We start from the raw sequence: 21,355 nt of genomic DNA, 5'->3' as shown, positions 1-21,355 counted from the left end.
AGCATCTCTCCACTAGAGACGAATCTTTTATCATATAGAACACTGAAGGATAATCTGCACCCTAGCCATTGCCAGGCCCTCACTCATCACAGCACAGCTATGACGTCCTCTCCCCAACTCCTACTCTCATCGTTCTCTTGCAGCACAGGTGATGAGCACAGCCGAGGGAACTGGGGTCACTTCGACCAAGTAGCTGCACTACAATGGGTCCAGAACAACATTGCTAACTTCGGAGGGGACCCAGGCTCTGTAACCCTCTTTGGCGAGTCAGCAGGAGGAGAAAGTGTCTCTGTCCTTGTAAGTATTCCTGGCTCCAAACTCTATGTCTTGGCTGCTGATGAGATCTCTTGAAGACCATTCAAGCCAGGCAAAGGCACTTTGCCTGACAAGACCTAAATTTAGACTTACTCTACTCCTAAGAAGCCCAGACCTCAGCTCTGTGTCCTGGAGCTGGAAAAATGTCTTCTCTCTTGAGTGAGTTCATTCTTCTTCCTAAGCACTTGATTTTGCAGCTCAACCTGACTTGCGGTGAATAAAGAGATGCTAAGCGTCAGATAGAAGGTCACTGTTTGGCTGGAAACTTGATTTACAGGTAGACAGAATGTTAGTACTGGGGTTGTTCTTGTGGATTGTTCATGACTAAGAGGGTGAGCAGCAGTCTCTAGGCCAAAGGCTCTGTGCTTTAGGAGAAGTCAGTGAGAGAGGGAGAGGGAGAGAGAGAGAGAGAGAGAGAGAGAGAGAGAGAGAGAGAGAGAGAGAGAGAGAGAGAGAGAGAAGGGGGAGGGGAGGGAGGGAGGGAAGGAGAAACGAGAGGAGCAGGAGAGGAGACGGAGGTCACAGACAACCTTCAGATGTGAGTGATCTTGCTGGTCTAGAGATGGCGGTAGAGTGAAGGAAGCTATAGAAAGCAGTGGGAGCTGTGCAAAACCCTCCAGTCACCTCAGAGTTGGGTAGATCAGCCTTATTATCTTTTAAACTTGTATCAACTTGACAGCTGAATAGTCACAGGGCAATATTTTATATTTGTAGAATAGATTTTGAAGGTAGGGAAGAAAAAAAAGATTAATGTCAAAGGAGAAAGAAGTCATCCCCAATCCCACCACCCAGGCCTTGTGACTGCGGCATCTTAACATGTATTTCTCTTGTCTTTCTCCTACAACTTTCTCTCTCCCTGTTGCCTCTGTTTACCAACTTATCTTGTCTCTCTACCTCTTTTATGTGCCAGGTAACATTTTAAGAAAAAATTTCTTCAATATTATACATATAATACATAAACACTGCCTAGATGATGCTGAATATGTTTCCTTAGCACTTCCTTTACGACAACATGGTATTCCATGGTAATTATATAACACTGTGTGTTTTCCAGCATTATAATATTAGAACCTTAGGTTGTCCCTTACTTTTACTATCATATACAGCATGAATTTTCTTTATTTTGTGTTTGTTGGGTTTTATACATTTTTTTTTGCACATATCGGTCATGTTCTTTCACCTTCCCCATCTCCTCCAGCTCTCCCTACCTACCCAACTTCGTGTTCCTCTCAAAGGAGACAAAACCAGAAATCAAAACAACCAAAAAAACACAACCAAAAGTATGAAGAACACTAAACAAAACAACAATAAAAAGCACACACTCACACATGCACACATATGGGAGAAAACATTTTTTTTTTCTTGTGGGACCTGCCCTTACGTGTGCTTGGCACACACTTGACACACATGTCCACCGTCACTCCACGGGAGAAAACTCATTTTCCATCTCCCAGCAGCTTTCAACTCTGCATGCTTTCTGATGAGGTTGGGACATTGTGCCTGCTTCCCTTCTCTGTGTCAGACTTTGTCTGGCTTCAGCTTGTCAGTGCTGTGAGCTTCATTTTTAAGAATTTTTTTTTTTTTTTTTTTTTTATTTTGGTAAAATACAAGATTTACCTAAATTCTTTCAAATTTCTGTTATTCCTTATTTTGGTTTTTTGAGATTGTAATATAATTATTTTTTTCCTTCCCTTTTCTCCCCACAAACCCTATGCCCCTTTCTTTCAAATTTATGGCTTTTTTTTTGTTAATTGTTTTTGCATGCATATATGTGTATGATATATATGTCTATATGCATGTACATGTACACTCCTAAGTACAACCTGCTCAGTTTTGGTAATGCTAATTGTATGTATCTTTTCAGGACTTACCAGTTGGCACTGAACAACCAGAACAACCAGTCAGTGTGTTCTTCCCGGTGGAAGACTATTTCCCCATTCTTTGCACTCTTTAGTTGCCCATTGCCTGTACCGCTTTGTGTAGGACTGAGGCCTTCTGGGTTTTTCCTCTGCACTTTGGCATGTCTATTGCTGTTTTTCCTGTTCAGCTCATACTTAATCAGTCATGCTGATGTACATTATGACGGTTGCTTCTGACGTTATTGGGAGATAGTCTCCCAGCAAACTCCCTGATCTTACCACTTTTCCACCTCCTTCTATGCATAGTTCCCTGAGCTCTAGATGCTAGAGCTGTTTTGTAGATGTATCCACTGAGCCTGGATTCCACAAGCCTGCATTTTGATTGGCTGTGGTTTCCTCAGTGGTCTCTATCTATTGAAAAGAGACACTTCAGCTCTCTATTTGTACGTAGACTTTAACAAGAAAGCACACATGCCTGGTATTGGAAACCTAGCCAACTATCCAGGACTAATGAAGCCACAGATCTTGGAAGAGAAACCACACCCATTTCTCTACTAAGCCAGCATAACCCCTAGCTATGTTCTCTATATCTGTCCTTACACCCACAGATAAGTGTAGTCCTCACCCTTCTCCAAGGAAATGTCTTTAAAGTTCTTTGCAGATGCTAATGGTCATCTTCCTAAGACACTTTCTGAGTATTAGGGACACTGAAACAGAGTTTGTAGCTAGGAACTGTAAAACCTTTCTTTCCAGTGTTGCTATGCATGCACATACTCCTTACTCTATCCCTGGCTCTGAGGAGAGCTGGGAAGCAAGCAAAGACAGGTAAGGAGCTACCACATCCCCTGAGAACCAGAGTCTGCAGGCAAGGCATGTAGGTGTGGGAAACTGTACAAGATGAGCAAGTCAGTGGCCATCTTCCTTGAGCATAAACTCTCCTTCCCTCTCCGCCACCCCCAGGTTTTGTCACCTCTGACCAAGAACCTCTTCCAAAGGGCCATTTCTGAGAGTGGTGTGGCCCTCACTCCATGTCTGTTCAGGGAGAGTACCAGGCGAGGGGCTGAGGTAGGTGACCAGGGTAATCCATTCTAAGCTCATCAGGAACCTCCGAGGGAGATTTGAATCCTGTTATCCAGATGATACCACCAAGTATTGGAGGAGCAATAGGGACAGCACACAATCTTTTGATTTCTCATGAGGAAATTGCATCAGAATGTAGATGTGATTTATCAAGGTCACTACATGATCAGGGCCAAGCTGAGGCTCAAGCTCAAGACAACAGACCTGCCAGCTCTGCTCAACTCCCTGAGAACACTGCACAAAGTGTAGCAAGGCAGGCTGCTAGGCTGGAGAGCTATCAGTGGCCTGTAATTACGGCACATCTTCATCAGAATCTGAGTTCTAGGACTCTGCTTGCAGGCTATGGATCTGGCATGATTCCTCCCCAAGGTCCTGGTAACCAGGGTTCCCAGAGCATCCATTCATTGGGTAAATCAATGTGCCTTGCAGCCTAGAAAAGAAGACTGAATATTTTTAAAAAATGTGCAAGGAAACAAATGATAAGATCTCAACAATAAGAAGATGCGTAAAGAAAAGAGATTAACCAAATTTGGCAACATCACAACAATCTGAAAGGAACATTTAGTGAGAACGTGACCAATAAGTAAGAACTAGAAAGAAGAGACATATTTACCTGGTGAGCAAAGAATATCCCAAGAAGGAATCGCATGTGCAAATGCCCAGTGCAAAAGGGAATCCTGTGTGAGAAAGTGATGGGAGGCTGGGGTGGCCAGAGCAGACAGAATGAGCAGAGAACAGAGTGAGCCAAGAGTCTCTTCCTCTGGATTCTAACCTAGCCCATACAAACCATCATCAGCCTCTTCCCGCTCGTGCCTCCTCCTCTAGCCAGTTTGCTTCCAGTCCATATGGGTACCACACCTGCCGCTGACATTACTAACTTCCTCTTGGTTCAAGAAAGTAATAGTATTGTTCTGCAATTTGAGGTCGAGGGGTGGGGAAGCAGTATTTTTGCTTTGATACTTCTTTATAACAACTGGGTATGAATCCAAAAGGTAGAATTTGGGATTCTCTGCTTCTAGCCACCATTTCACGGTGTCATTCTTAAAAAAAAAAAAAAAAAAAAAAAGGGTCAGCTTTTAGATAATCATATCCATGTTATCATACAAATGGCAACTAAGACACAAATGTGTGAGTCATGTCACAATCCAGTGGATAGCAGGGGGGAAACTCTGAAGCCAGAAGCTTCAGCTGCTGGTTTACAGCACTCTCTTCTACCACATCCCACAACTGGGCTAGAGATAGAAGCTCTCTCTCTGCATTCGTGGAGGGGGAGTAACAATGCCATCTAACTCTACTGTTCCCTATGTGATTGTTGCAGCAAGTCGCCGTGGCTACCGGGTGTGAGGTCACTACATCAGCCGGCATAGTTCAGTGTCTGCGTGAGAAGACAGAGGAGGAACTCTTGGCAACAACACTGAAAATGGTAGGTGTGTCTATTTCAGGGGTCCCCACACTTCTGTCTGAGGTGCAGTAGTCCTCATGTTCTTAACAAGCTGTGTGGGGACCTTTCTGGAACAGTGTCAACCTTCTGATACAAGTTAGATTTTTCCCTTACTGTGAAACAATTCAAATGTCAAAAATGTCCAAAAATAATATGTTGGAAAAACACATAACAATACTCCAGTCTTATCAAAACAATGATTTTTACCGTTATTATAGTTGGATTATTGGAATACCTTTTCTATTCAGAGAAGTAACAGCCACCATAGATTTTAGGGCTGGAGATAGTAAGCACAAGGGTTTTCAGAAGTGTTCCAATCTGTCTAACAGTTGGTTAACTGACTTTTTGAAACAGAACTTTGCAAGTAATCTTCCTAGTTTCTATCTTTCCTTCTACTCTTTCTGTAAGTTTTGAATCAGGAGGAATCAAGAATAAAGATAGATAATAATGGGAAACAAGAAACTATCAATTATAAGTTTGTAGTGGTCTGATTCTAGGGCAACTACTCATCCATCCATCCATCCATCCACCCACCCATCCATCCACCCACCCATCCATCCATCATCCACTGATGTAGCCACCAATCCATCAATTTAAGCATGATGATCTTCCACAAATGTAACATCAACCCATCTATAGTGCTTCATTTATCCTTTTTTTTTTTTGTCATTTTAATACTTGTGCAGCATCCAGCCTTTAGTATCCGTTCCAACAAAACAATGATCTATTATCATTTATCTGCCCTTTATCATCCTCTATGCATGAATCCATCTGAATCACCAATATCCACTTAGGTGAATATTATGTGACCATCCATCATTCAGATGTCTATCCATGTACTTAATGGTTTAGATGAGGTAAGAAGGCAGAGTATACATTCATTACACCCAGCTAAGATGCTTGAAAGGAAGGTGACACTAGATGATGGATGGGTGTGATATTCTGTAATTACAGGGAACCTTGTCAAAACACCCAGAAAACACAGCATCCAGGGCCATGTGATCTATTGTCCTCATTGGGAAGATGTGAGTGTAAGGTCAGAGGTCAGAGAAACTTGAAACTTTGATTCCCCAACCTCTTACTCTTGCTTTCATTCTTTCTCTTTCTTAGTCCTACATGCTAGAGGATAATCCTGGACCCATAGTATCTCATTAACACTGGGCACTGCCTGTTTGTCCTGGCACATTAGGTTCTCATAAATTGATCAAACTATTCAAACAAAACATAAATGGTTTCCAAAGCTTGAAGACAAATTCTTCAGTGAGTCTTCTTGTGACACAGGAAGAAGAAAAAGCATATTAGGAAAGGTAGGCACACTAACAGTGTCATCTCCAGATCTATGGACCCTCATTCTGGGTCTCAGGGTCCGTCTCTTTCCTTGTGCCTACCCTGCTTTGCCTTACTCCACTATCATGTGTTCCATGCCCAGTAGGCTCAAGGCTTCACACACTGGGCTCAGCCAAGGAGGGACCAGGACAGAAAACCTGACAAATTGGGAGTGTAGCTAAAGGCCAGTTCTTGTACAGGGACACCTGTTCATCACATCTTCTGCCTTTGTCTTCACAGAAATTCTTTGCTCTTGATTTGCTCAGAGACCCCAGAGAGGTAAGGATCGTTGCTTTCCCATTACAGGTGCTGAGTCTTAATACCTTTCATCTTCAATTAACTATGAAGCAAAGAGTTCTTGTGAAGTGGTGGTTATGTTCTGTGCATGTGTTGCAGAGGCCCAGAGAAGGTAGTCACATGCCAAAATAACATAGCCAGCAAAGCCACAGGCAGTGCTGATTGTCACATTGCAGTGTGCCCAATGAGTGCGTAGCCTCCTGGGTTTGGGTATCCTCTTCTCCTTTACATTTCCTGCCCACAACATGGCTCTGTAAGAGGAGATTAGAACCTTCCACTGTCAAGGAGAAAATACATTTGGGTAAGAATTTTGGGAGCCTTCACCAAGGAGCTAAGGACTGATGCACCCAGCAGAAACTCTAACTTTGCCTTCTAGCTACTAGTCCTGCCCTCTCACCTCCTAGCAGTGAGCTTTGTCCTGTGCCATTTTCTGTGAAAATGTCAAATATCTACAGTCCTATTCTGTGCTGTTTTCTTGGAGTTCACTAATGGCCCTATGAGGATGGTGTGAATTTTACGTTTCATTGATATATTTTTGGACCCCATCTCTATGCAACTTTATTATGCATATACAAATATTCCAGAATGTACAACCTTCTAATTTCCTTACCAGTGCTACCCACAAGTCAGAGTTCAGCTCCTCACAGAAACTTAGTCCTTTTGGGGGCCTTGAACTTCTGTGGCCTCTGTCTATGGTCATGTAGTTTGATAGTGTGGGCTTCCCCATCAGATAGCAAGCAAAGGAGACATGGGTGTTCTGTGGAGCAAGTAACACATGCTGTTTATTTCCAGAGCTACCCCTTCCTGACTACCGTGATTGATGGAGTGGTCCTGCCAAAGGCACCAGAAGAGATCCTGGCTGAGAAGAGTTTCAACACTGTCCCCTACATCGTGGGCATCAACAAGCAAGAGTTTGGCTGGTTCATTCCAACGGTGAGAAAATAATGATCTCAAAAACTGATTCCCCCAAACCCACCAGCACTTCTTTCTTTTCTGAACTTCTCTTTGAATCCAGGAAGCTGTTCTCATTGTCACAAGTAGACCTTTCCATGGAAACATTCTCCAAGACAGTTCTAGGTGCTCTGCTCTCCATATTCTTTCTTCTAAAGAATTCTGGCAGACTCCAAGTGAGAGATCTGTAGTGATGATAGCTGTGCAGATTGCTATTGATCTTATCCCCAAGGCCAGGAAGTGATGGAAATTGTTCAACTGGACACCCAGAAGGGAGAGGGAGCTGGGAGTTCAGGAGTCAGTGTTGCTTCCCACCTTGGAGTTGGACTCCCATGCCCCATAAATTTCTGCGAGTACACTAAGATGTTTCATTGCAAAGATTGGTTTTACCTAAGTGAAAACTTGGTGCCCAAAAGGAAAATGGGATTTTCTTGTGCTAAAAATAGAACAATGAAAAAAAATACATATTCAATTAGAATGATGGGGTTTCACTCATAGTGTGGCTGCATTAAAGAAGAAATTGAGTACAAAATTAACTCAGATTCCTGGCACCAGGAGTGGGAGAGATTTCTATGTTGTTAAGTTCTCAAAGACCAACTATGCTAGGAGGGGAGAGTCTGTGTGGCCAGATAAACTTCCTTCTCTTCATGGGAGCATTCAGAGCTGTAAGTTAAAATTGAGCCCTTACCAAAGTGAGGGATTTTTCCTTCCATAAAGACTAGGAGGACAAGAACAATCTCCTCAGATGTTTTTACCTCAAAGAAACTTTAAAAGTTATAGAAAATTGCTCTCTGGTCCTTGGGGAAACTGTTGTGGTTGGAACATTCAGATCTCAGGGAGCATCATAGAGGTTGGTAACTGCAAGTATTTTGCAGTATCTGCTTTAACGGAGGTTGGGGCAGTCTGCTGAAACCCAGGATTTCCCCTGGCAGCGCTCAGCTTCCCAAGTAAGCATGGCAGGGGATAGGTTGTGCTGCTACAACCACACAGATGTTGGGGTGTCTCTGACTGCAGAGATGTAAACATAACAGCGCGAGATAAAAGTTCTCAAGCTTTTGACACCAAAGGATTTCACAGATTACCAATGACATAGCCATTATGGTTGCTTGTGCATTCTTCAGTTACGTGACTGTGATTTGAAGGTGGGATGTCTTGTGCCCTCTATCTTTGAAGTCTTGGCTTCTAAGTACCTGATCTTTATTTCTCCTCATTGTCTAGATGATTTTTGTATATATTCCAGCTTGATAAAGAAACATGCACCCATACACACACACACTTACAAACACACATATACACTTATAGACATATACACACATTCACACATTATACACACACACACACACACACACACACACACACACACGGCTTCTGAAAAACATGCTAAGCATGCTTTTAATCTCTTTGTATTCCTTCGGTTTCTGGATAAATCCATCAAGTTAACCACTATTGTCTAATTCATCAAAACCCACGCACATCTAGACCTGTAAACACCTTCATTCTGTTCAGTTGGATTGAACAGTTAGGTTAGCCTGTTTCATTAGTCCCATTAATTCCCAACAATTTACAAATGACTACCCATTCTTCAATAGATGATGGGCTATCCACTCTCTGAAGGCAAACTGGACCAGAAGACAGCCACATCCCTCTTGTGGAAGTCCTACCCACTTGCTGTAAGTATCAATGGAATAATGGGGGGGGATGATATTCAAAGAAGGGGGCTTGCCCTGAGTCACAGGTCAATTAAATGGTAGAGTAAAAGGCAACTACAATCTGTAGTTCCCACCCCAGAGTACGGAATAGTGCAGCATTGAAGATGGACAGTCATAGTGAATTGAAGTCTTCCTAACAGGTTGGAAAAAATCCGTTGCTCACTGGGTGGGGATGGGCTCTTTCTTGATTGATTTCAGAACATCTCTCAGGACCTGACTCCAGTGGCCACTGAGAAGTATTTGGGAAGATCAGACTGCCTATACAAAAAGAAAGACCTCTTTTTAGACATGATGGGAGATGTGCTGTTTGCTGTGCCATCTGTGATCGTGGCCCGCTATCACAGAGGTGAGTCCTGAGGGTTGGACAAAAGAGCAACTCTGACTCCCAGTATAGTGAAATGTGGAAAATGCTGAGGGTCAAGACTCAAAGGCTCATTTCCTGTGGTCCACAGGTGATATGGGGTATGTTCTACTTTGCTTCTCATTTACATAAATCTCTACCACAGGGCATGAATGCAAGCAGTCAGTTTGGGAGTTGATCTCATTAAACACTCATAAGGAGATGAGGATATGATACTGGAAAGAGACCAACCAGTGATGCAGTACCATCCACTGCCTACTGTGAATGGATGGGGCTGGGAAGCTCTTAGAACTATGCAGAGCACACATCTCAGAGTTACCCAATCTGAGCAGCAAAGGCACCAGGCATACTCATGAGCACACACCCACCATTCAGTGAAAGCTATTCCAATGAGTTAGCTCTTTGACACCTTGACCAGTTGCACACATGGGCAAGATAATTGGAAGCAATACGGTACTGAAGCTGACCTGCCCGTGAACAAGGTGTGTATGTGAGGCACAGTCTGCTAGGGGCTCCTTGCCTGAACTTCCATTGGATCATATAGAGATAAAGCACAACAAACTCTTGGAAAGTTTGGCAGGGTCTGTCAAGAGACTGAAACAGTGGGATATAACTGATAGACAGACAGACAGACGGACAGACAGACAGACAGACAGACGGACAGATGAGGATGGATACATTGGGGAATTGACTTGCGCTATTATTAAGGCCAGAAAGCTAGGGTCAGACCAGATGGGAGACTCTGGGCTTCTGGTAAAGTGACCACAAGTTGAAACCCTCAGGGTCAGAGAAGCCGATGGTGTGTTTTTCAATCTAATCCATGAGGCCAGAGGCCTTTGTGAAGCCCTGGCATAAGTCTCGAAGTCCATCCATAAAGACCCTGGAGTTTTTGGCAGGAGTGCAAGGGCAGAAGAAACTCCAGGATGTCACCTTCTCTGTTTTCTTCTTTGTGGTGCCCAAAGGGTCAGATGAGCCCTGTTCATAATGAGAGTATGCCTTTCCTCCATTAGTGTACAAGTCATATTCCAGTCTCCCCTAGAAAGACGCTGCTAACACCCAGAAATAATACTTGATGGGTTTTCAGTAGTCCTTAATCTACTCAAACTGATACCTAAAAGTAACCTCTGGAGACCCTGTTCAGGGTCAGAGGCTGCTGTAAGGTAGCTTGTTCACAGGCTGCAGGAAAAGTGGACCGAGCCTCGTGCTATTAAAGGCCACATAGGACCCACAGCTCAAAGGCAGCTGTGGGGGGAGGGGCATCTGGAGATGATTGTTGTCTGTGCCTGGCCTTTATCCAACTCAGTACATATAAGTGTGGGCACTTTGAGAGCTGAAGTGGGTCTTTGAGGGGACTTTCTGATGTTGTCCCAAAGCTGTGCAGCTAAGGTATGATGTCACAAATGCACCAACCCACCTAAAAGTGAGATGTGCTCTCCCCAGTGAGCTTGTTACTGCTCACTTCATTTCAGCTGGCATTTTATGACTCTGAGTTCAGTTTATTTCAGACAGCACAGTGCAGGCTTTATCTACTTTTTTTTTTTTTATATTGTCTTACCCTTCTTGATAAAAATAACTTTTCTAATTATAAAATCAGTATGTTTACACTTGCAGAAACTTTAAAACATACCCTAATACATGAAGAAGGCACTAGATATCACTCATAATTAATTCCTCAATCTGGAGGTGTGGGTTCCTTTCTCCAGGAGGCTGAGCTGAGAATCAGGTCACAGAATTTTCTATAGCTTTTTGGAGGCTAGCAGAAGAAGGTGCTGTCCTGAGAACCGGTCAAGAAGAAAGCCTTCTGGGCAGGGAGGGAGCTTTCTGGCCAGATTCCCCAGTTCAAAGGAGCACAGGGCAGCAGAGGGAGCACAGGGTAGCAGAGGGAGCACAGGACAGCAAGGGTTGAGACAAGAGTTGAAGAGCTTAACTTTACTTCACTAAGCTTAATGATAAAAGAAAGACAAAGAGAGCTATGGAAGGAAAAAAATAGGAAAATCCCCATCCCCACCCCCACCCCATACCCCCACAGCCCACCCCATGCCCCATACCCCACCCCCTACCCCTACACCCCACACCCATACCTCATCCCCTCATCCCCCCACCCCCAACCCCTCACCCCATACCTCATCCCCCCACCTCGCCACCCCCAATCCCAGATCTGGGTTTTTTAACCAAGGGTAACTGAAAAGCAGGAGACACTCCCAAGACACCTCCAGGGGCTTGTTTCTAGGGCACCTTTAATATGTTTTTCTTCAAAGAGCAAGCTTTTGACGACACCTTCTGGCTTAGGATTTGCTAGACTTTTGACACATTTGGGGGTCTGGTGGGTTGCTGCCAGCAGGGGCTACGCTCAACCTATTTCCAAGCATGAAACTTACCGGAAGTGTCTCTTCTGCCTTTAGACAAGGGCCCACATGGAGGCATCCACTATAATTTTTTGCATTGTCTAATAGTTTTTCTATATCTTATATCATTTAAAAATTAATTTTGGGGCCTGGAGAGATGGCTCAGAGTTAGGGGCACTGACTGCTCCGACAGAGATCCTGAGTTCAATGCCCAGCAACCACACGGTGGCTCACAGCCATCTATAATGTGATCTGATGCCCTCTTCTGGCCTGCAGGTGTACATGCAGGCAGAGTACCGTATACATAATAGTAAATGAATAAATCTTTTAAAAATTTAATTTTGTATGAGGGGTTTGTTCGGAGAACACTATATAATGTGACTTTCCATAATCCCAATAAAAATTTATCAAAAGGAAAAATCTACCAAAAGCGCTCATGAATGGGTATATGAGGTCTACTCTCCGGCCTGTCGGGTCTTTAGTCCAGAGGCTCATATTTCAATAAGACAGATAATGTTGTACTGAGGCCTAGATGCATGAATGCTTAACCACATGTCTAATCATTTTTTGATTGGTTTTTAGAAAAGAAGTTACTATCCTTCGCCACAGGAACATTTTAAAGCTCTTAACACAAATTGGAAACTGTTTTCCAGTGTGTAAGAGTCGGGGTTTCTCATCTCTCATTGCCACATGTGTAAAATAATAAAATATAACAAGAACCCATATGGTTCCCCCTCCCAAAAGACTTTTAAAAGGCCATCACACACAGGTTATATCACTTTGAGCTCTCTTCTTCCCTCTCCTTTTTGGTGCAGCCATGACTGGTAGAAAATGGTGAAAGCCCTGAAGCTGGCACAGCTGTTTGACATGGACCAGCAACGCTGACTCTCTCACCTCGGGTTTCTGATCTCTATGTGTTGCCTTTGTGGGGGAATTTTTATATTATGATTCATTTATGTCTTTTCCCTTCAGAAAATTATTTCTGCCCTCAAAGAGATAACCTTATCTGGCCCTGCTCGGGAGTCTTCCTTGCCACGGCGATTGTGAAAAGCACAAAAAAGTTGCGCAGCCCCAGAGTTCTCTGGGCACACCTGACCCTAAGCAAACTCAGAGACAATAGGTTCAGCAACATCCGATTACAGGCTTTCTCCTATATGTAGTTTACAGGACATTGCCCCCAGAATATAAAAAATTAATAGCAAAATTAGTCTGCCTAAAACAACCTTTGATAATATATAGATTATGTAAAATTAATATAAAAGAAATACAGTGAGCTCTTTTCATTAAAAAAAAAGAAGAAGAAGAAAGGAAGAAAAAGAAAGAAAGAAAAGAAAACAAATGAATACAACAGGTCAGCCTGCATGCAGCCTGGGAGAGATTTCAAATATTTAAGCTAGGCTAACCCACGATTTATACTTCAACCTCTATGCATTGTTCAAGGCTTGGGAATTCATCTAGACAGACTCAGATACTTTTCCATCTGTTTACTGTCTCGCTTTCCTGCAGAACAGAATGTCATATGCTATGAATGCTCACACAGTCTCAGGTGATTTGAGACTGATAATAACTGTTCTCTCCGTACTTGTAACACTTGTCCAGGGATAAAATGATATGATCTGAAATCGCAAGTTGGTCTCTTTGGTGGAATCTGTATAAAGAAACATCCTGGTTCCTAGTCAGAGTTGTAAGATTCTCCCAGCCACCATCTCTGACTCACTCACCCAATACTCTCCTCTGCTTGATCCTGGTCTCCTCTGCTGGAACCTGTCTGACTGCTGGGGCAGACCCTGGCCCATCTCTCCCTCTCTTTGCCCCTCCCAGGTGTATGTGTATGTGTGTTTGTGCACATTTATGTGTGTGCATATGTGTATGTCTGTATGTATATGTGTATGCATGTGTCTGTGTATACGTGTGTGTGTTCATGTGTCTGTGTGTATGTGTATTTGTGTGTGGATGTGTGTATATATGTCTGTGCCTGTATGCATGTGTCTGTGTGTGTGTCTATTATATGTATGCTTGTCTGTGTATTTGTGTATGTGCATGTGTGTAAGTATGTGTATGTGTTTGTGTATATGTGTGCATGTTTGTGTATGTGAACGTGAGCATGTGCCTATGTTTGCATGCATGTGCATGTGTGTATTATGAGTATGTTTGTGTATATGTGTGTTTGTGTGTGTGCATGTGTGTATTATGAGTATGTTTGTGTATATGTGTGTTTGTGTGTGTGCATGTGTGTATGCATGTATATGAATATAATTGTGTCTATGTATGTCTGTGTGCATGTGCATATGTGTGTATCTGAGTATATTTGTGTGTGTGTGTCTGCATGTGTGTGTGTATGTGTGTGTATATGTGGTGTATGTGTCTATGCATGCGCATGTGTGTTTGTCTATATATGTATTTCTATCTCTTAAATTGTCCCTGATAGTTGTTACTTAAGTACCTATGCCCTACTTCCCATGACAATTTATTTTATAATTGTGCATATTTTACTGATCTCATCTCAGTGGTCTTAGGCAAGAGGCTTAAAACCAGTCACAGTGACTAAGAGAAGTGCTCCCCTCCACAGTTTGGGTCTCTCAGTTCCTTCCACAGTCATTTCCATCTCAGAGCCTAGGTCACTCTTCTTTGAGCAAATTGTGCATGACGTTGAAGCGGCTGCTTAATAGGTGGAGAGCAGAGCCACAGAGGAACACTTATTCAGAGCAACATGTCTTGCTAAGGCGTGGGATGGTGGTGGAGGCTGAGAATGCCTTCTCAGTAACCACTCCATGTCTTCATGCTGAGGTCACCTAAATGTTTGCTATTATATGGATGAATATTTAATAATATGAAAAAGGATTACATTATGTTACAAGAAGTCTAGGATAATGTTACCCCAGCTTTATATATAGGAGGAAATGTGCTAAAACATCAAGGGATTGTCTCAGTGGTGGAATGACAAGGAATTTTCTTCTTCTTCTTCTTCTTCTTTCTTCTTCTTCTTCTTCTTCTTCTTCTTCTTCTTCTTCTTCTTCTTCTTCTTCTTCTTCTTCTTCTTCCTCCTCCTCCTCCTCCTCCTCCTCCTCCTCCTCCTCCTCTTCTTCTTTTTCCTATATTTTTAAAGATTTTTACTGAAAGCAAACAGGGAAAAGGAGTCAAATTTTTTCCCACTATTTGATTCGGGGCCTTACCCTTCTGCTCTCAGAGTAGCTCCTGTCGGCATCTGCGCCCTACTATGACACTGGTGCTGAGCTCCCTGGGGTCTGTGGGTTAGTCCATAAGCAGAAGTAGTCAGCTGACCCAGTGATCCCGTGGGCAGGAGCAACGCTGCCGTGGGCCTTTGATGTATTTGGTGGTAAGAGAGGAAGGCAAAGGAGAGGAGGAGAGAGGCCGACTAGGACTAAATGCCTGAAGGCTGTAGCATTCCCAGCCAAGCAAGAGTCATATAAGAACTCCAAGTTTTGTGGTTTCATGATGCCTCAGAGAGAGACTGCTTGCTCTCTTCACAGCCGTTCATTTAAATGTCCTCACGCTCCGGTGGCTTGGGTTTGCACCACTCTTTTCTGGAGGATTGAGAAAAGCACTGGGGATGCTCCAAACCAGGCTGACAAAAGATGCCTACTAAGTGCAGATCTGCTCAGATTGAATGAACACAGGGTTCATTCACCCGGGCACACATTGCCTGTACTGTATGCACTCATTCTTTTTTCAGAAAAAAAGCCAAAACAACCTTGTTCAAATCCCAACCCCCGGCTCTACCTCAATAGCAGCCCCAAGCAAGGGCCTAGTATACCTTAAATCTCTGTTTCCCTTCTAGCTGTAAATATGGGGGTGGGGGTTCCTGTACAGGTCAGTGCTTTTATACCACCCATGTATGTCTGGTAATATGCACTGTATGTGAATTCATGTCTTCCCAGATGCTGGAGCCTCCACCTATGTGTATGAATTTACATACCGTCCAAGCTTTGTGTCTGACATGAGACCCAAGATGGTGATAGCAGACCATGGTGACGAAGTTTACTATGTTTGGGGGACACCATTTTTAAAAGGTAATGGCTTGGACTTCAAGTTGTGAGCCTTGGGTTCTAATACTGGTTTGGTGGCCTTAAGCAAGAATCTCTTCTCCTCGGCCTACTTTCTGAACAGTACTGTGTTAGGTACTTTAGATATTTCTGTGGCAAATACACCTGCCCAAGGGCCTCAGTCCACTACGGGGAGGAAAGCATGGTGACAGGGCCATTAGGTTGACCAGTCACACTATGTTATCAGTTAGGAATCAGAGAAAGACTAGAAAGTGGAGCCAGGCTATAAACCTCAAGGCTCACTCACCACCCCCCCCCCCCCCCAGTGACCTACTCTATACAAGTCACTGCTCCTACACTTCCCACAGCCTTCCCAAACAGCACTACCAGTTGGAGACCCAGTGTTGCAACACACAAGCTTAAGAAGGACATTTCACGTTCAAACTACAATGAAGACAGGGCTCCATTGTTTCTCCCCCTCCGACAGGCATACAGGAAGCTGTACCCCTAGCCAAAGTAGTCACCCTCATAATCCTGGCCTGTGATGTCACTAAGACAAGTGGCATGTCATCTGCAGGGCTCTGCCTCAGGCAAGAACAGCACTGCTTGAGTTTCTAAATGCAGGAGCCTATAGAATGTGAGAGGAGAGAGCATCAGCACTGGTGTTGAGCTTGGTTGGGGTCTGTCTAACACTTATCTTTCCATAGCTCTGGCTACATGTCAACATATAAACATTTTAATAATTTTAAATTTTACTAAAATAAAATTTAAAGAAAACGTCTCACAAATATCTTCAGCACCTTGACTCTCGGTATGTGTAGGTGACCCGTGACTCATACTTACGGCTAGTCATAGCACACCAGGGGCTCTGGGTGTCTCCTACTTAGGTGACCCCTTAGAGCCCTAATAGTTCTTGCATGTTTCAGAATCTATGCAAATGAGAGAGGATCCAGAAGTCAGCATCCTAGGAGCCAAAGGAAACTCTGGGGTTTGGCATGGTAGCCCTGAGTAGAGAAGGAAAGCGGGTGACAATGAGAAACAAAGGAAGCAGCTCACACATAGACTACAGGCCCATTTGTGAGTCCTAGACCAGCCATGTCCAAGCTGGAATAGAGCACTCAGCCTCACTCTTCTACGGATGTGGATTCCAACTCAGCAGGTGTATGGGAAGAGTGAAAATTGCATTCCTAAACACCTCCAGCTGATCCTAACACTGCCTGGGAACCACACCATGATCAGGAAAGAATTCTTGTCTCCCCCACCCCCCACCCCCGACAGATGGTGCCTCGGAGGAGGAGATCAACCTCAGCAGGATGATGATGAAGTTTTGGGGCAATTTTGCTCGAAATGGGTAAGACTGGTGAATAAAAACAGAGTGAGTTTGGTGGGTGATGTGGGGTGCTGGTGAGACTCCCGATTGGAAGGGGTAGTTTCTAAAGTCTGAGTGACCAAAGCAGTGAGCATAGTGTTCTGACAATGAGAACGCTCTAAGAACGGACAGGTTGCCCCCTCCCCAGGTGAGTAGGTGTCTCTGGGGGCGGCACGATCTCTTGCAATGGTGTGCCCCCTCAGAAGTATGCACAGAGCAGCTTTGGGGAACCTCTGTTTAATTCTGTCCTCAGGAACCCCAATGGGGAGGGACTGCCACACTGGCCAGAGTACGACCAGAAGGAAAGTTACCTTCAGATTGGAGCCACCACCCAGGAAGCCCGGAAGCTCAAAGACAAGGAAGCAGCCTTCTGGACCAGCCTCCGGGCTATGGAGGCAGAAAAAGCAGCCAAGGGAGACACTGAGAAATGAAGTGGAAGGCAACGCAGCCCTGGACGTCCTTAGCAGCCAGGGCAATGCTGCTAAACAGAAGATGTTTGTATCCCAAAGCCCTTTCTCATCCCAGGGGCTGAAGAATTGCATGTTGGGAGTGGGCAGAAACCAGGGAAGAGAAATGCTTGTAGCTGTGGTTTCAATTTCTAAAATAAATGATTTATTTTGCAGAGGGGGGAGAACCAAATCAGTGTCTGTGTCTTGAACCACAGATGAGCCCATCTTCCTTCCCCAGGGAGAGAAAGGCAAGGAGAGGTGACCTTGAGTGGGGAGACTGTCCCTGTAGGAATAGCTTGCCCTGTACATGTGCTAAATCCCAGCATGCTTGGAAGGGTTAATGGGGACTTTGGATATATCCAGCACTGAACACTGGAGCATGGGAGGCTGGGGCATGACAGAATCACAATGACCATGTGAGTGTAATGGAAAGGTCCTCTAGTCATGACCCCAGCAGCCATCTCTGTTCTTGTGTTTCTAATAATTCAGACAGGACACGGGAGTAACCCAAGTAGTCAAGAGCTTAATTAGAGCAAACAAAGACACAGGAATATACTCTTTAGGAAAAGCATGAGATAGGATGAGCAGCAATGGCCCAATCCCAGCAGACATGGGCCCTATATCTATCTCTCTTCTACCCACTTTCCCCACCCTCCTGCCTCCTCCAGGGTGAGCACTTCTGGGAAGGTGTTGCCTTCTTCTTGGAAGCTTATTTTTACCAAAAATCAGACTTATACGTGTAAATATCTAAGATGGAAGACTATGCATGGGGAGTTGGATTTCACTAGGGGAAGGGTAGGTACCAGCACGCAGCCTGTGGTGCCCTAGTGAGGAAGTCCCTGATCCAGCTAGAAAACATTGCTGTCTCATGTTCTTTCCATCCTACTTCTGGGGAACTATGAGATGGTCTGTTGACCACCACCGTTACCTTTATAACTTGTTTCAGGGTCTTGATGAGGCCTGCCTCTGCTTCCTTATGTGCTGTTTTGGGGACCTTTGGTCAGACGCTGACAGAACTAACTAACCTCCAAACATAAGAATAGGAAGACAGAAATACAGTGGTGACTGTAGCATGTTGGCACTGGCTCACTGATCCTTCCACAGTTCCCCACCCTGAACATAGCCCTTGAGGTGATTTTCTCTACACCTGTTCCAGATCCTTCCATGGCTGGGAGCACTTCAGACTCAAGCTCCGACCACTGCAGTCATTCTCTAAAGTATAGTTTCAAAATGATGTCCACAAAACTCTGAAGAGAGACTTCTGGATTCACTGGGACAGTCAGCTGAGCAAAAGTACGTGTCGGGGTGTGGGAGTCTCTGCAAGCCGGGGCCTGCAGAATAACAGGATTCAGCAAGAAGGAAATCCACTTCAACACGGCTTAGCAACTGGTGTTGGTTCAACCTTCTATAGTCTGACCCTCAGCAGTTTATTTTAGGCATGTTTACAGCTCAATGTGGGGGGGAAAGTTTCCTAGTGTAACACAAACCTGTGTGCACAACAAAGCGTGTTTGTGTCAGTACTCTTCTCAAAGTACACGTCACTTCTTTCATGAAGGTGGGTTCTAGAGATGGGCTATGGTGTTATCTTAAGGGCCTAGGGGAGGATCTGCTGAGGTCACTCAGTCAGACAGATAGCACAGAGGTCACCTGGATATTAACCCCATCTGGCCCTTAGGTGGGAGCCTAGGGGAGCCCTTAGCCATACAGATAGCTGAAAGGTCAGCTAGGCTATTAGCCATCTCTGGTCCTGTTTGTGGGAGCCTGGGGGAACCAGATATGGCCTGGCCCTAGAGATAGTGCAGATCTAGACTACTAGCCACCTTCCCTCCGACTCTGCTTGTGGGAGCTCACAGGAACCTTGGCCATACAGATAATTCAAATCCCAGCACTCGGGAGGCAGAGGCAGGTGGATCCCTGTGAGTTTGAGGCCATCCTGGTCTACAATGTGAGTCCAGGACAGCCAAGGATACACGGAGAAACCTTGTCTCGAAAAACAAAACAAAACAAAACAAAAAAACCAAATAAAGGTCATATAGACTTTTAGCCACCTGTAGTCCTGATTTTGAGAAGCTTAAAGAAAGCCTGGCCTACAGATAACATGGGATTACCTAGGCTATTAGCCTCTTCCAACCCCAGCCTTCTCCTTCAAAAAGACCCTCCTGCGTTTAACACTCCTGGTTTCCCTAGCGCTGTCTGTGAGTGCCAGGACCTTTGTGCTCCCAAGAGGGCACATCTATTTCCACGTGTACAGTTTGATCCCATTTCCCCACTCCTACACATGATGTAAAACATTTAATGCAACACCAAGAGCCCAGAAAAGCAGGAGAACACCATTAACAAGAAACAAATTGAGCATCAGAGGCAAGTGCTGAAGGAGCCTCACCTGGGATGGGAGGGTATGGAAAGCTAACACAGACAAGTGATATTGAAAACAGCCCAAGGAAAGGCTGTTACTGCAGAATACCAAAGAAGGGATTGTGGAAATTTTCTTTTTTATTTAATTTTTGAAAAAATTCATACACCAATGTGTTTATATCATTTCCATTCCACTCTCTTCCCCATCTCCCTCCTCTTATGCTCCCTCCTTCTCAAATTCTTTTTCTCTATTTCTTTATTGTTTCCTTTCTTTATTATTTTTTCTTTTTCTTTCTTTATTATTGTTCTGTGTATGTGTGCTGGCTCTTGTGTTATGTCAACAGGCTAGAGCCATTTAAAAGTAGGGAACCTCAATAGAGAAAACGATTCTGCAAGATCAGACTGCAGCCAGGCCTGGAACACATTTTCATAATCAGTGATTGATGCGGAAGTGCCCACCCCACTGTGGGTGGTGCCATCCCTGGTCTGACTTCTATAAGAAAGTCTAAGACTGAACATGCCACAAAGAGCAAGCCAGTAAGCAGCACTCCTCCACGGCTACTTTCCACTGCAGCGCCTGCCTCCAGGTTCCTTCCCGTCCTGGCTTCCTCTGATGGTGGACTGTGCTGTGAAACCATAAGCAAAATAAACTTTTCCCTCTCCAACTTGCTTCTGGTCATGGTGTTTCATCACAGCAATAGCAACCCCAACTAAGTCACCATATATGTATATATATTACTATTTATATGTATAGCCTAAAGCCTGCTGAGGTTTAGTGTTGTTCTATACATGTGTTTGGGGCTTAGATAACCTAACAGGGGCCTTTTCCCTGCATAAAACCAATTCTCTCTGTCTCTGTCTCTGTCTCTGTCTTTGTCTCTGTCTCTGTCTCTGTCTCTGTCTGTCTGTCTGACTCCCTCCCTCTCTCCCTCCCTCTCTCTCTCTCTCTGTGTCTCTTTGTTTCTCTCTGTCTGTCTCTGTCTGTCTGTCTCTCTGTCTGTCTCTGTCTGTCTGTCTGTCTGTCTGTCTCTCTGTCTCTCTCTCTCTCTCTCTCCCTCTCTCTCTCTCTCTCTCTCTCTCTCTCTCTCTCTCTCAGCAGCCATTGATCACCCATAGCTTTTCATCTAGTGGTGGTGCCTTGTGAGAGTTCCCCCACCCACCTCCTTGGTATGTCACCTGATGTTATCACTGTGCAGATCTTGTTTGGGTGTCCATGTTGTGAGATTTCACGAATTCAGCTTGTCATGTCTAGAATACACTATCTAACAGAAAGCGTCCTTGTCTTCTCACTCCTCCAATATGTGGACTTCCCTCCTGTGGTGTCACCCGAGCCTACTCTGGGGTCAGCACTGTACACGTGGGCCTGGGTCGTCCCCCCCCCTCCCCGAGTCAGTTGTTCTCTCCATTTTCACTCTTGATGGATCTTTTAAAAATGAAGCTTCTTAGAGGAAGATCAGGGCTCTACTCATCTCTGGATGTAAGAATACATATTTA

The 21,355-nt window shown here is 44.4% G+C and overlaps 1 protein-coding gene across 1 annotated transcript in view; it reads left to right on the top strand.

The window, feature by feature from the left end:
• The window catches only part of LOC127209481 (liver carboxylesterase 1-like), a 28,220-nt gene extending 10,542 nt beyond the window's left edge, over nucleotides 1-17,678 (top strand). The window contains exons 5-14 of the mRNA XM_051169132.1: nucleotides 144-297; nucleotides 3,135-3,239; nucleotides 4,573-4,677; nucleotides 6,262-6,300; nucleotides 7,111-7,251; nucleotides 8,859-8,939; nucleotides 9,177-9,324; nucleotides 15,584-15,715; nucleotides 16,967-17,039; nucleotides 17,311-17,678. Of these exons, the coding sequence (XP_051025089.1) occupies nucleotides 144-297; nucleotides 3,135-3,239; nucleotides 4,573-4,677; nucleotides 6,262-6,300; nucleotides 7,111-7,251; nucleotides 8,859-8,939; nucleotides 9,177-9,324; nucleotides 15,584-15,715; nucleotides 16,967-17,039; nucleotides 17,311-17,488 (1,156 nt within the window). The 3' untranslated portion in view covers nucleotides 17,489-17,678. The remainder of the gene's footprint in view (nucleotides 1-143; nucleotides 298-3,134; nucleotides 3,240-4,572; nucleotides 4,678-6,261; nucleotides 6,301-7,110; nucleotides 7,252-8,858; nucleotides 8,940-9,176; nucleotides 9,325-15,583; nucleotides 15,716-16,966; nucleotides 17,040-17,310) is intronic.
• Nucleotides 17,679-21,355: the final 3,677 nt, after the last annotated feature.

The sequence above is a fragment of the Acomys russatus genome, chromosome 26, assembly GCF_903995435.1.
Source record: "Acomys russatus chromosome 26, mAcoRus1.1, whole genome shotgun sequence".
In the NCBI taxonomy this organism is placed as follows: Eukaryota; Metazoa; Chordata; class Mammalia; order Rodentia; family Muridae; genus Acomys; species Acomys russatus.
The sequence above is the reverse complement of the archived record's forward strand: the minus strand, read 5'-3'. Positions and strand labels throughout refer to the sequence as shown.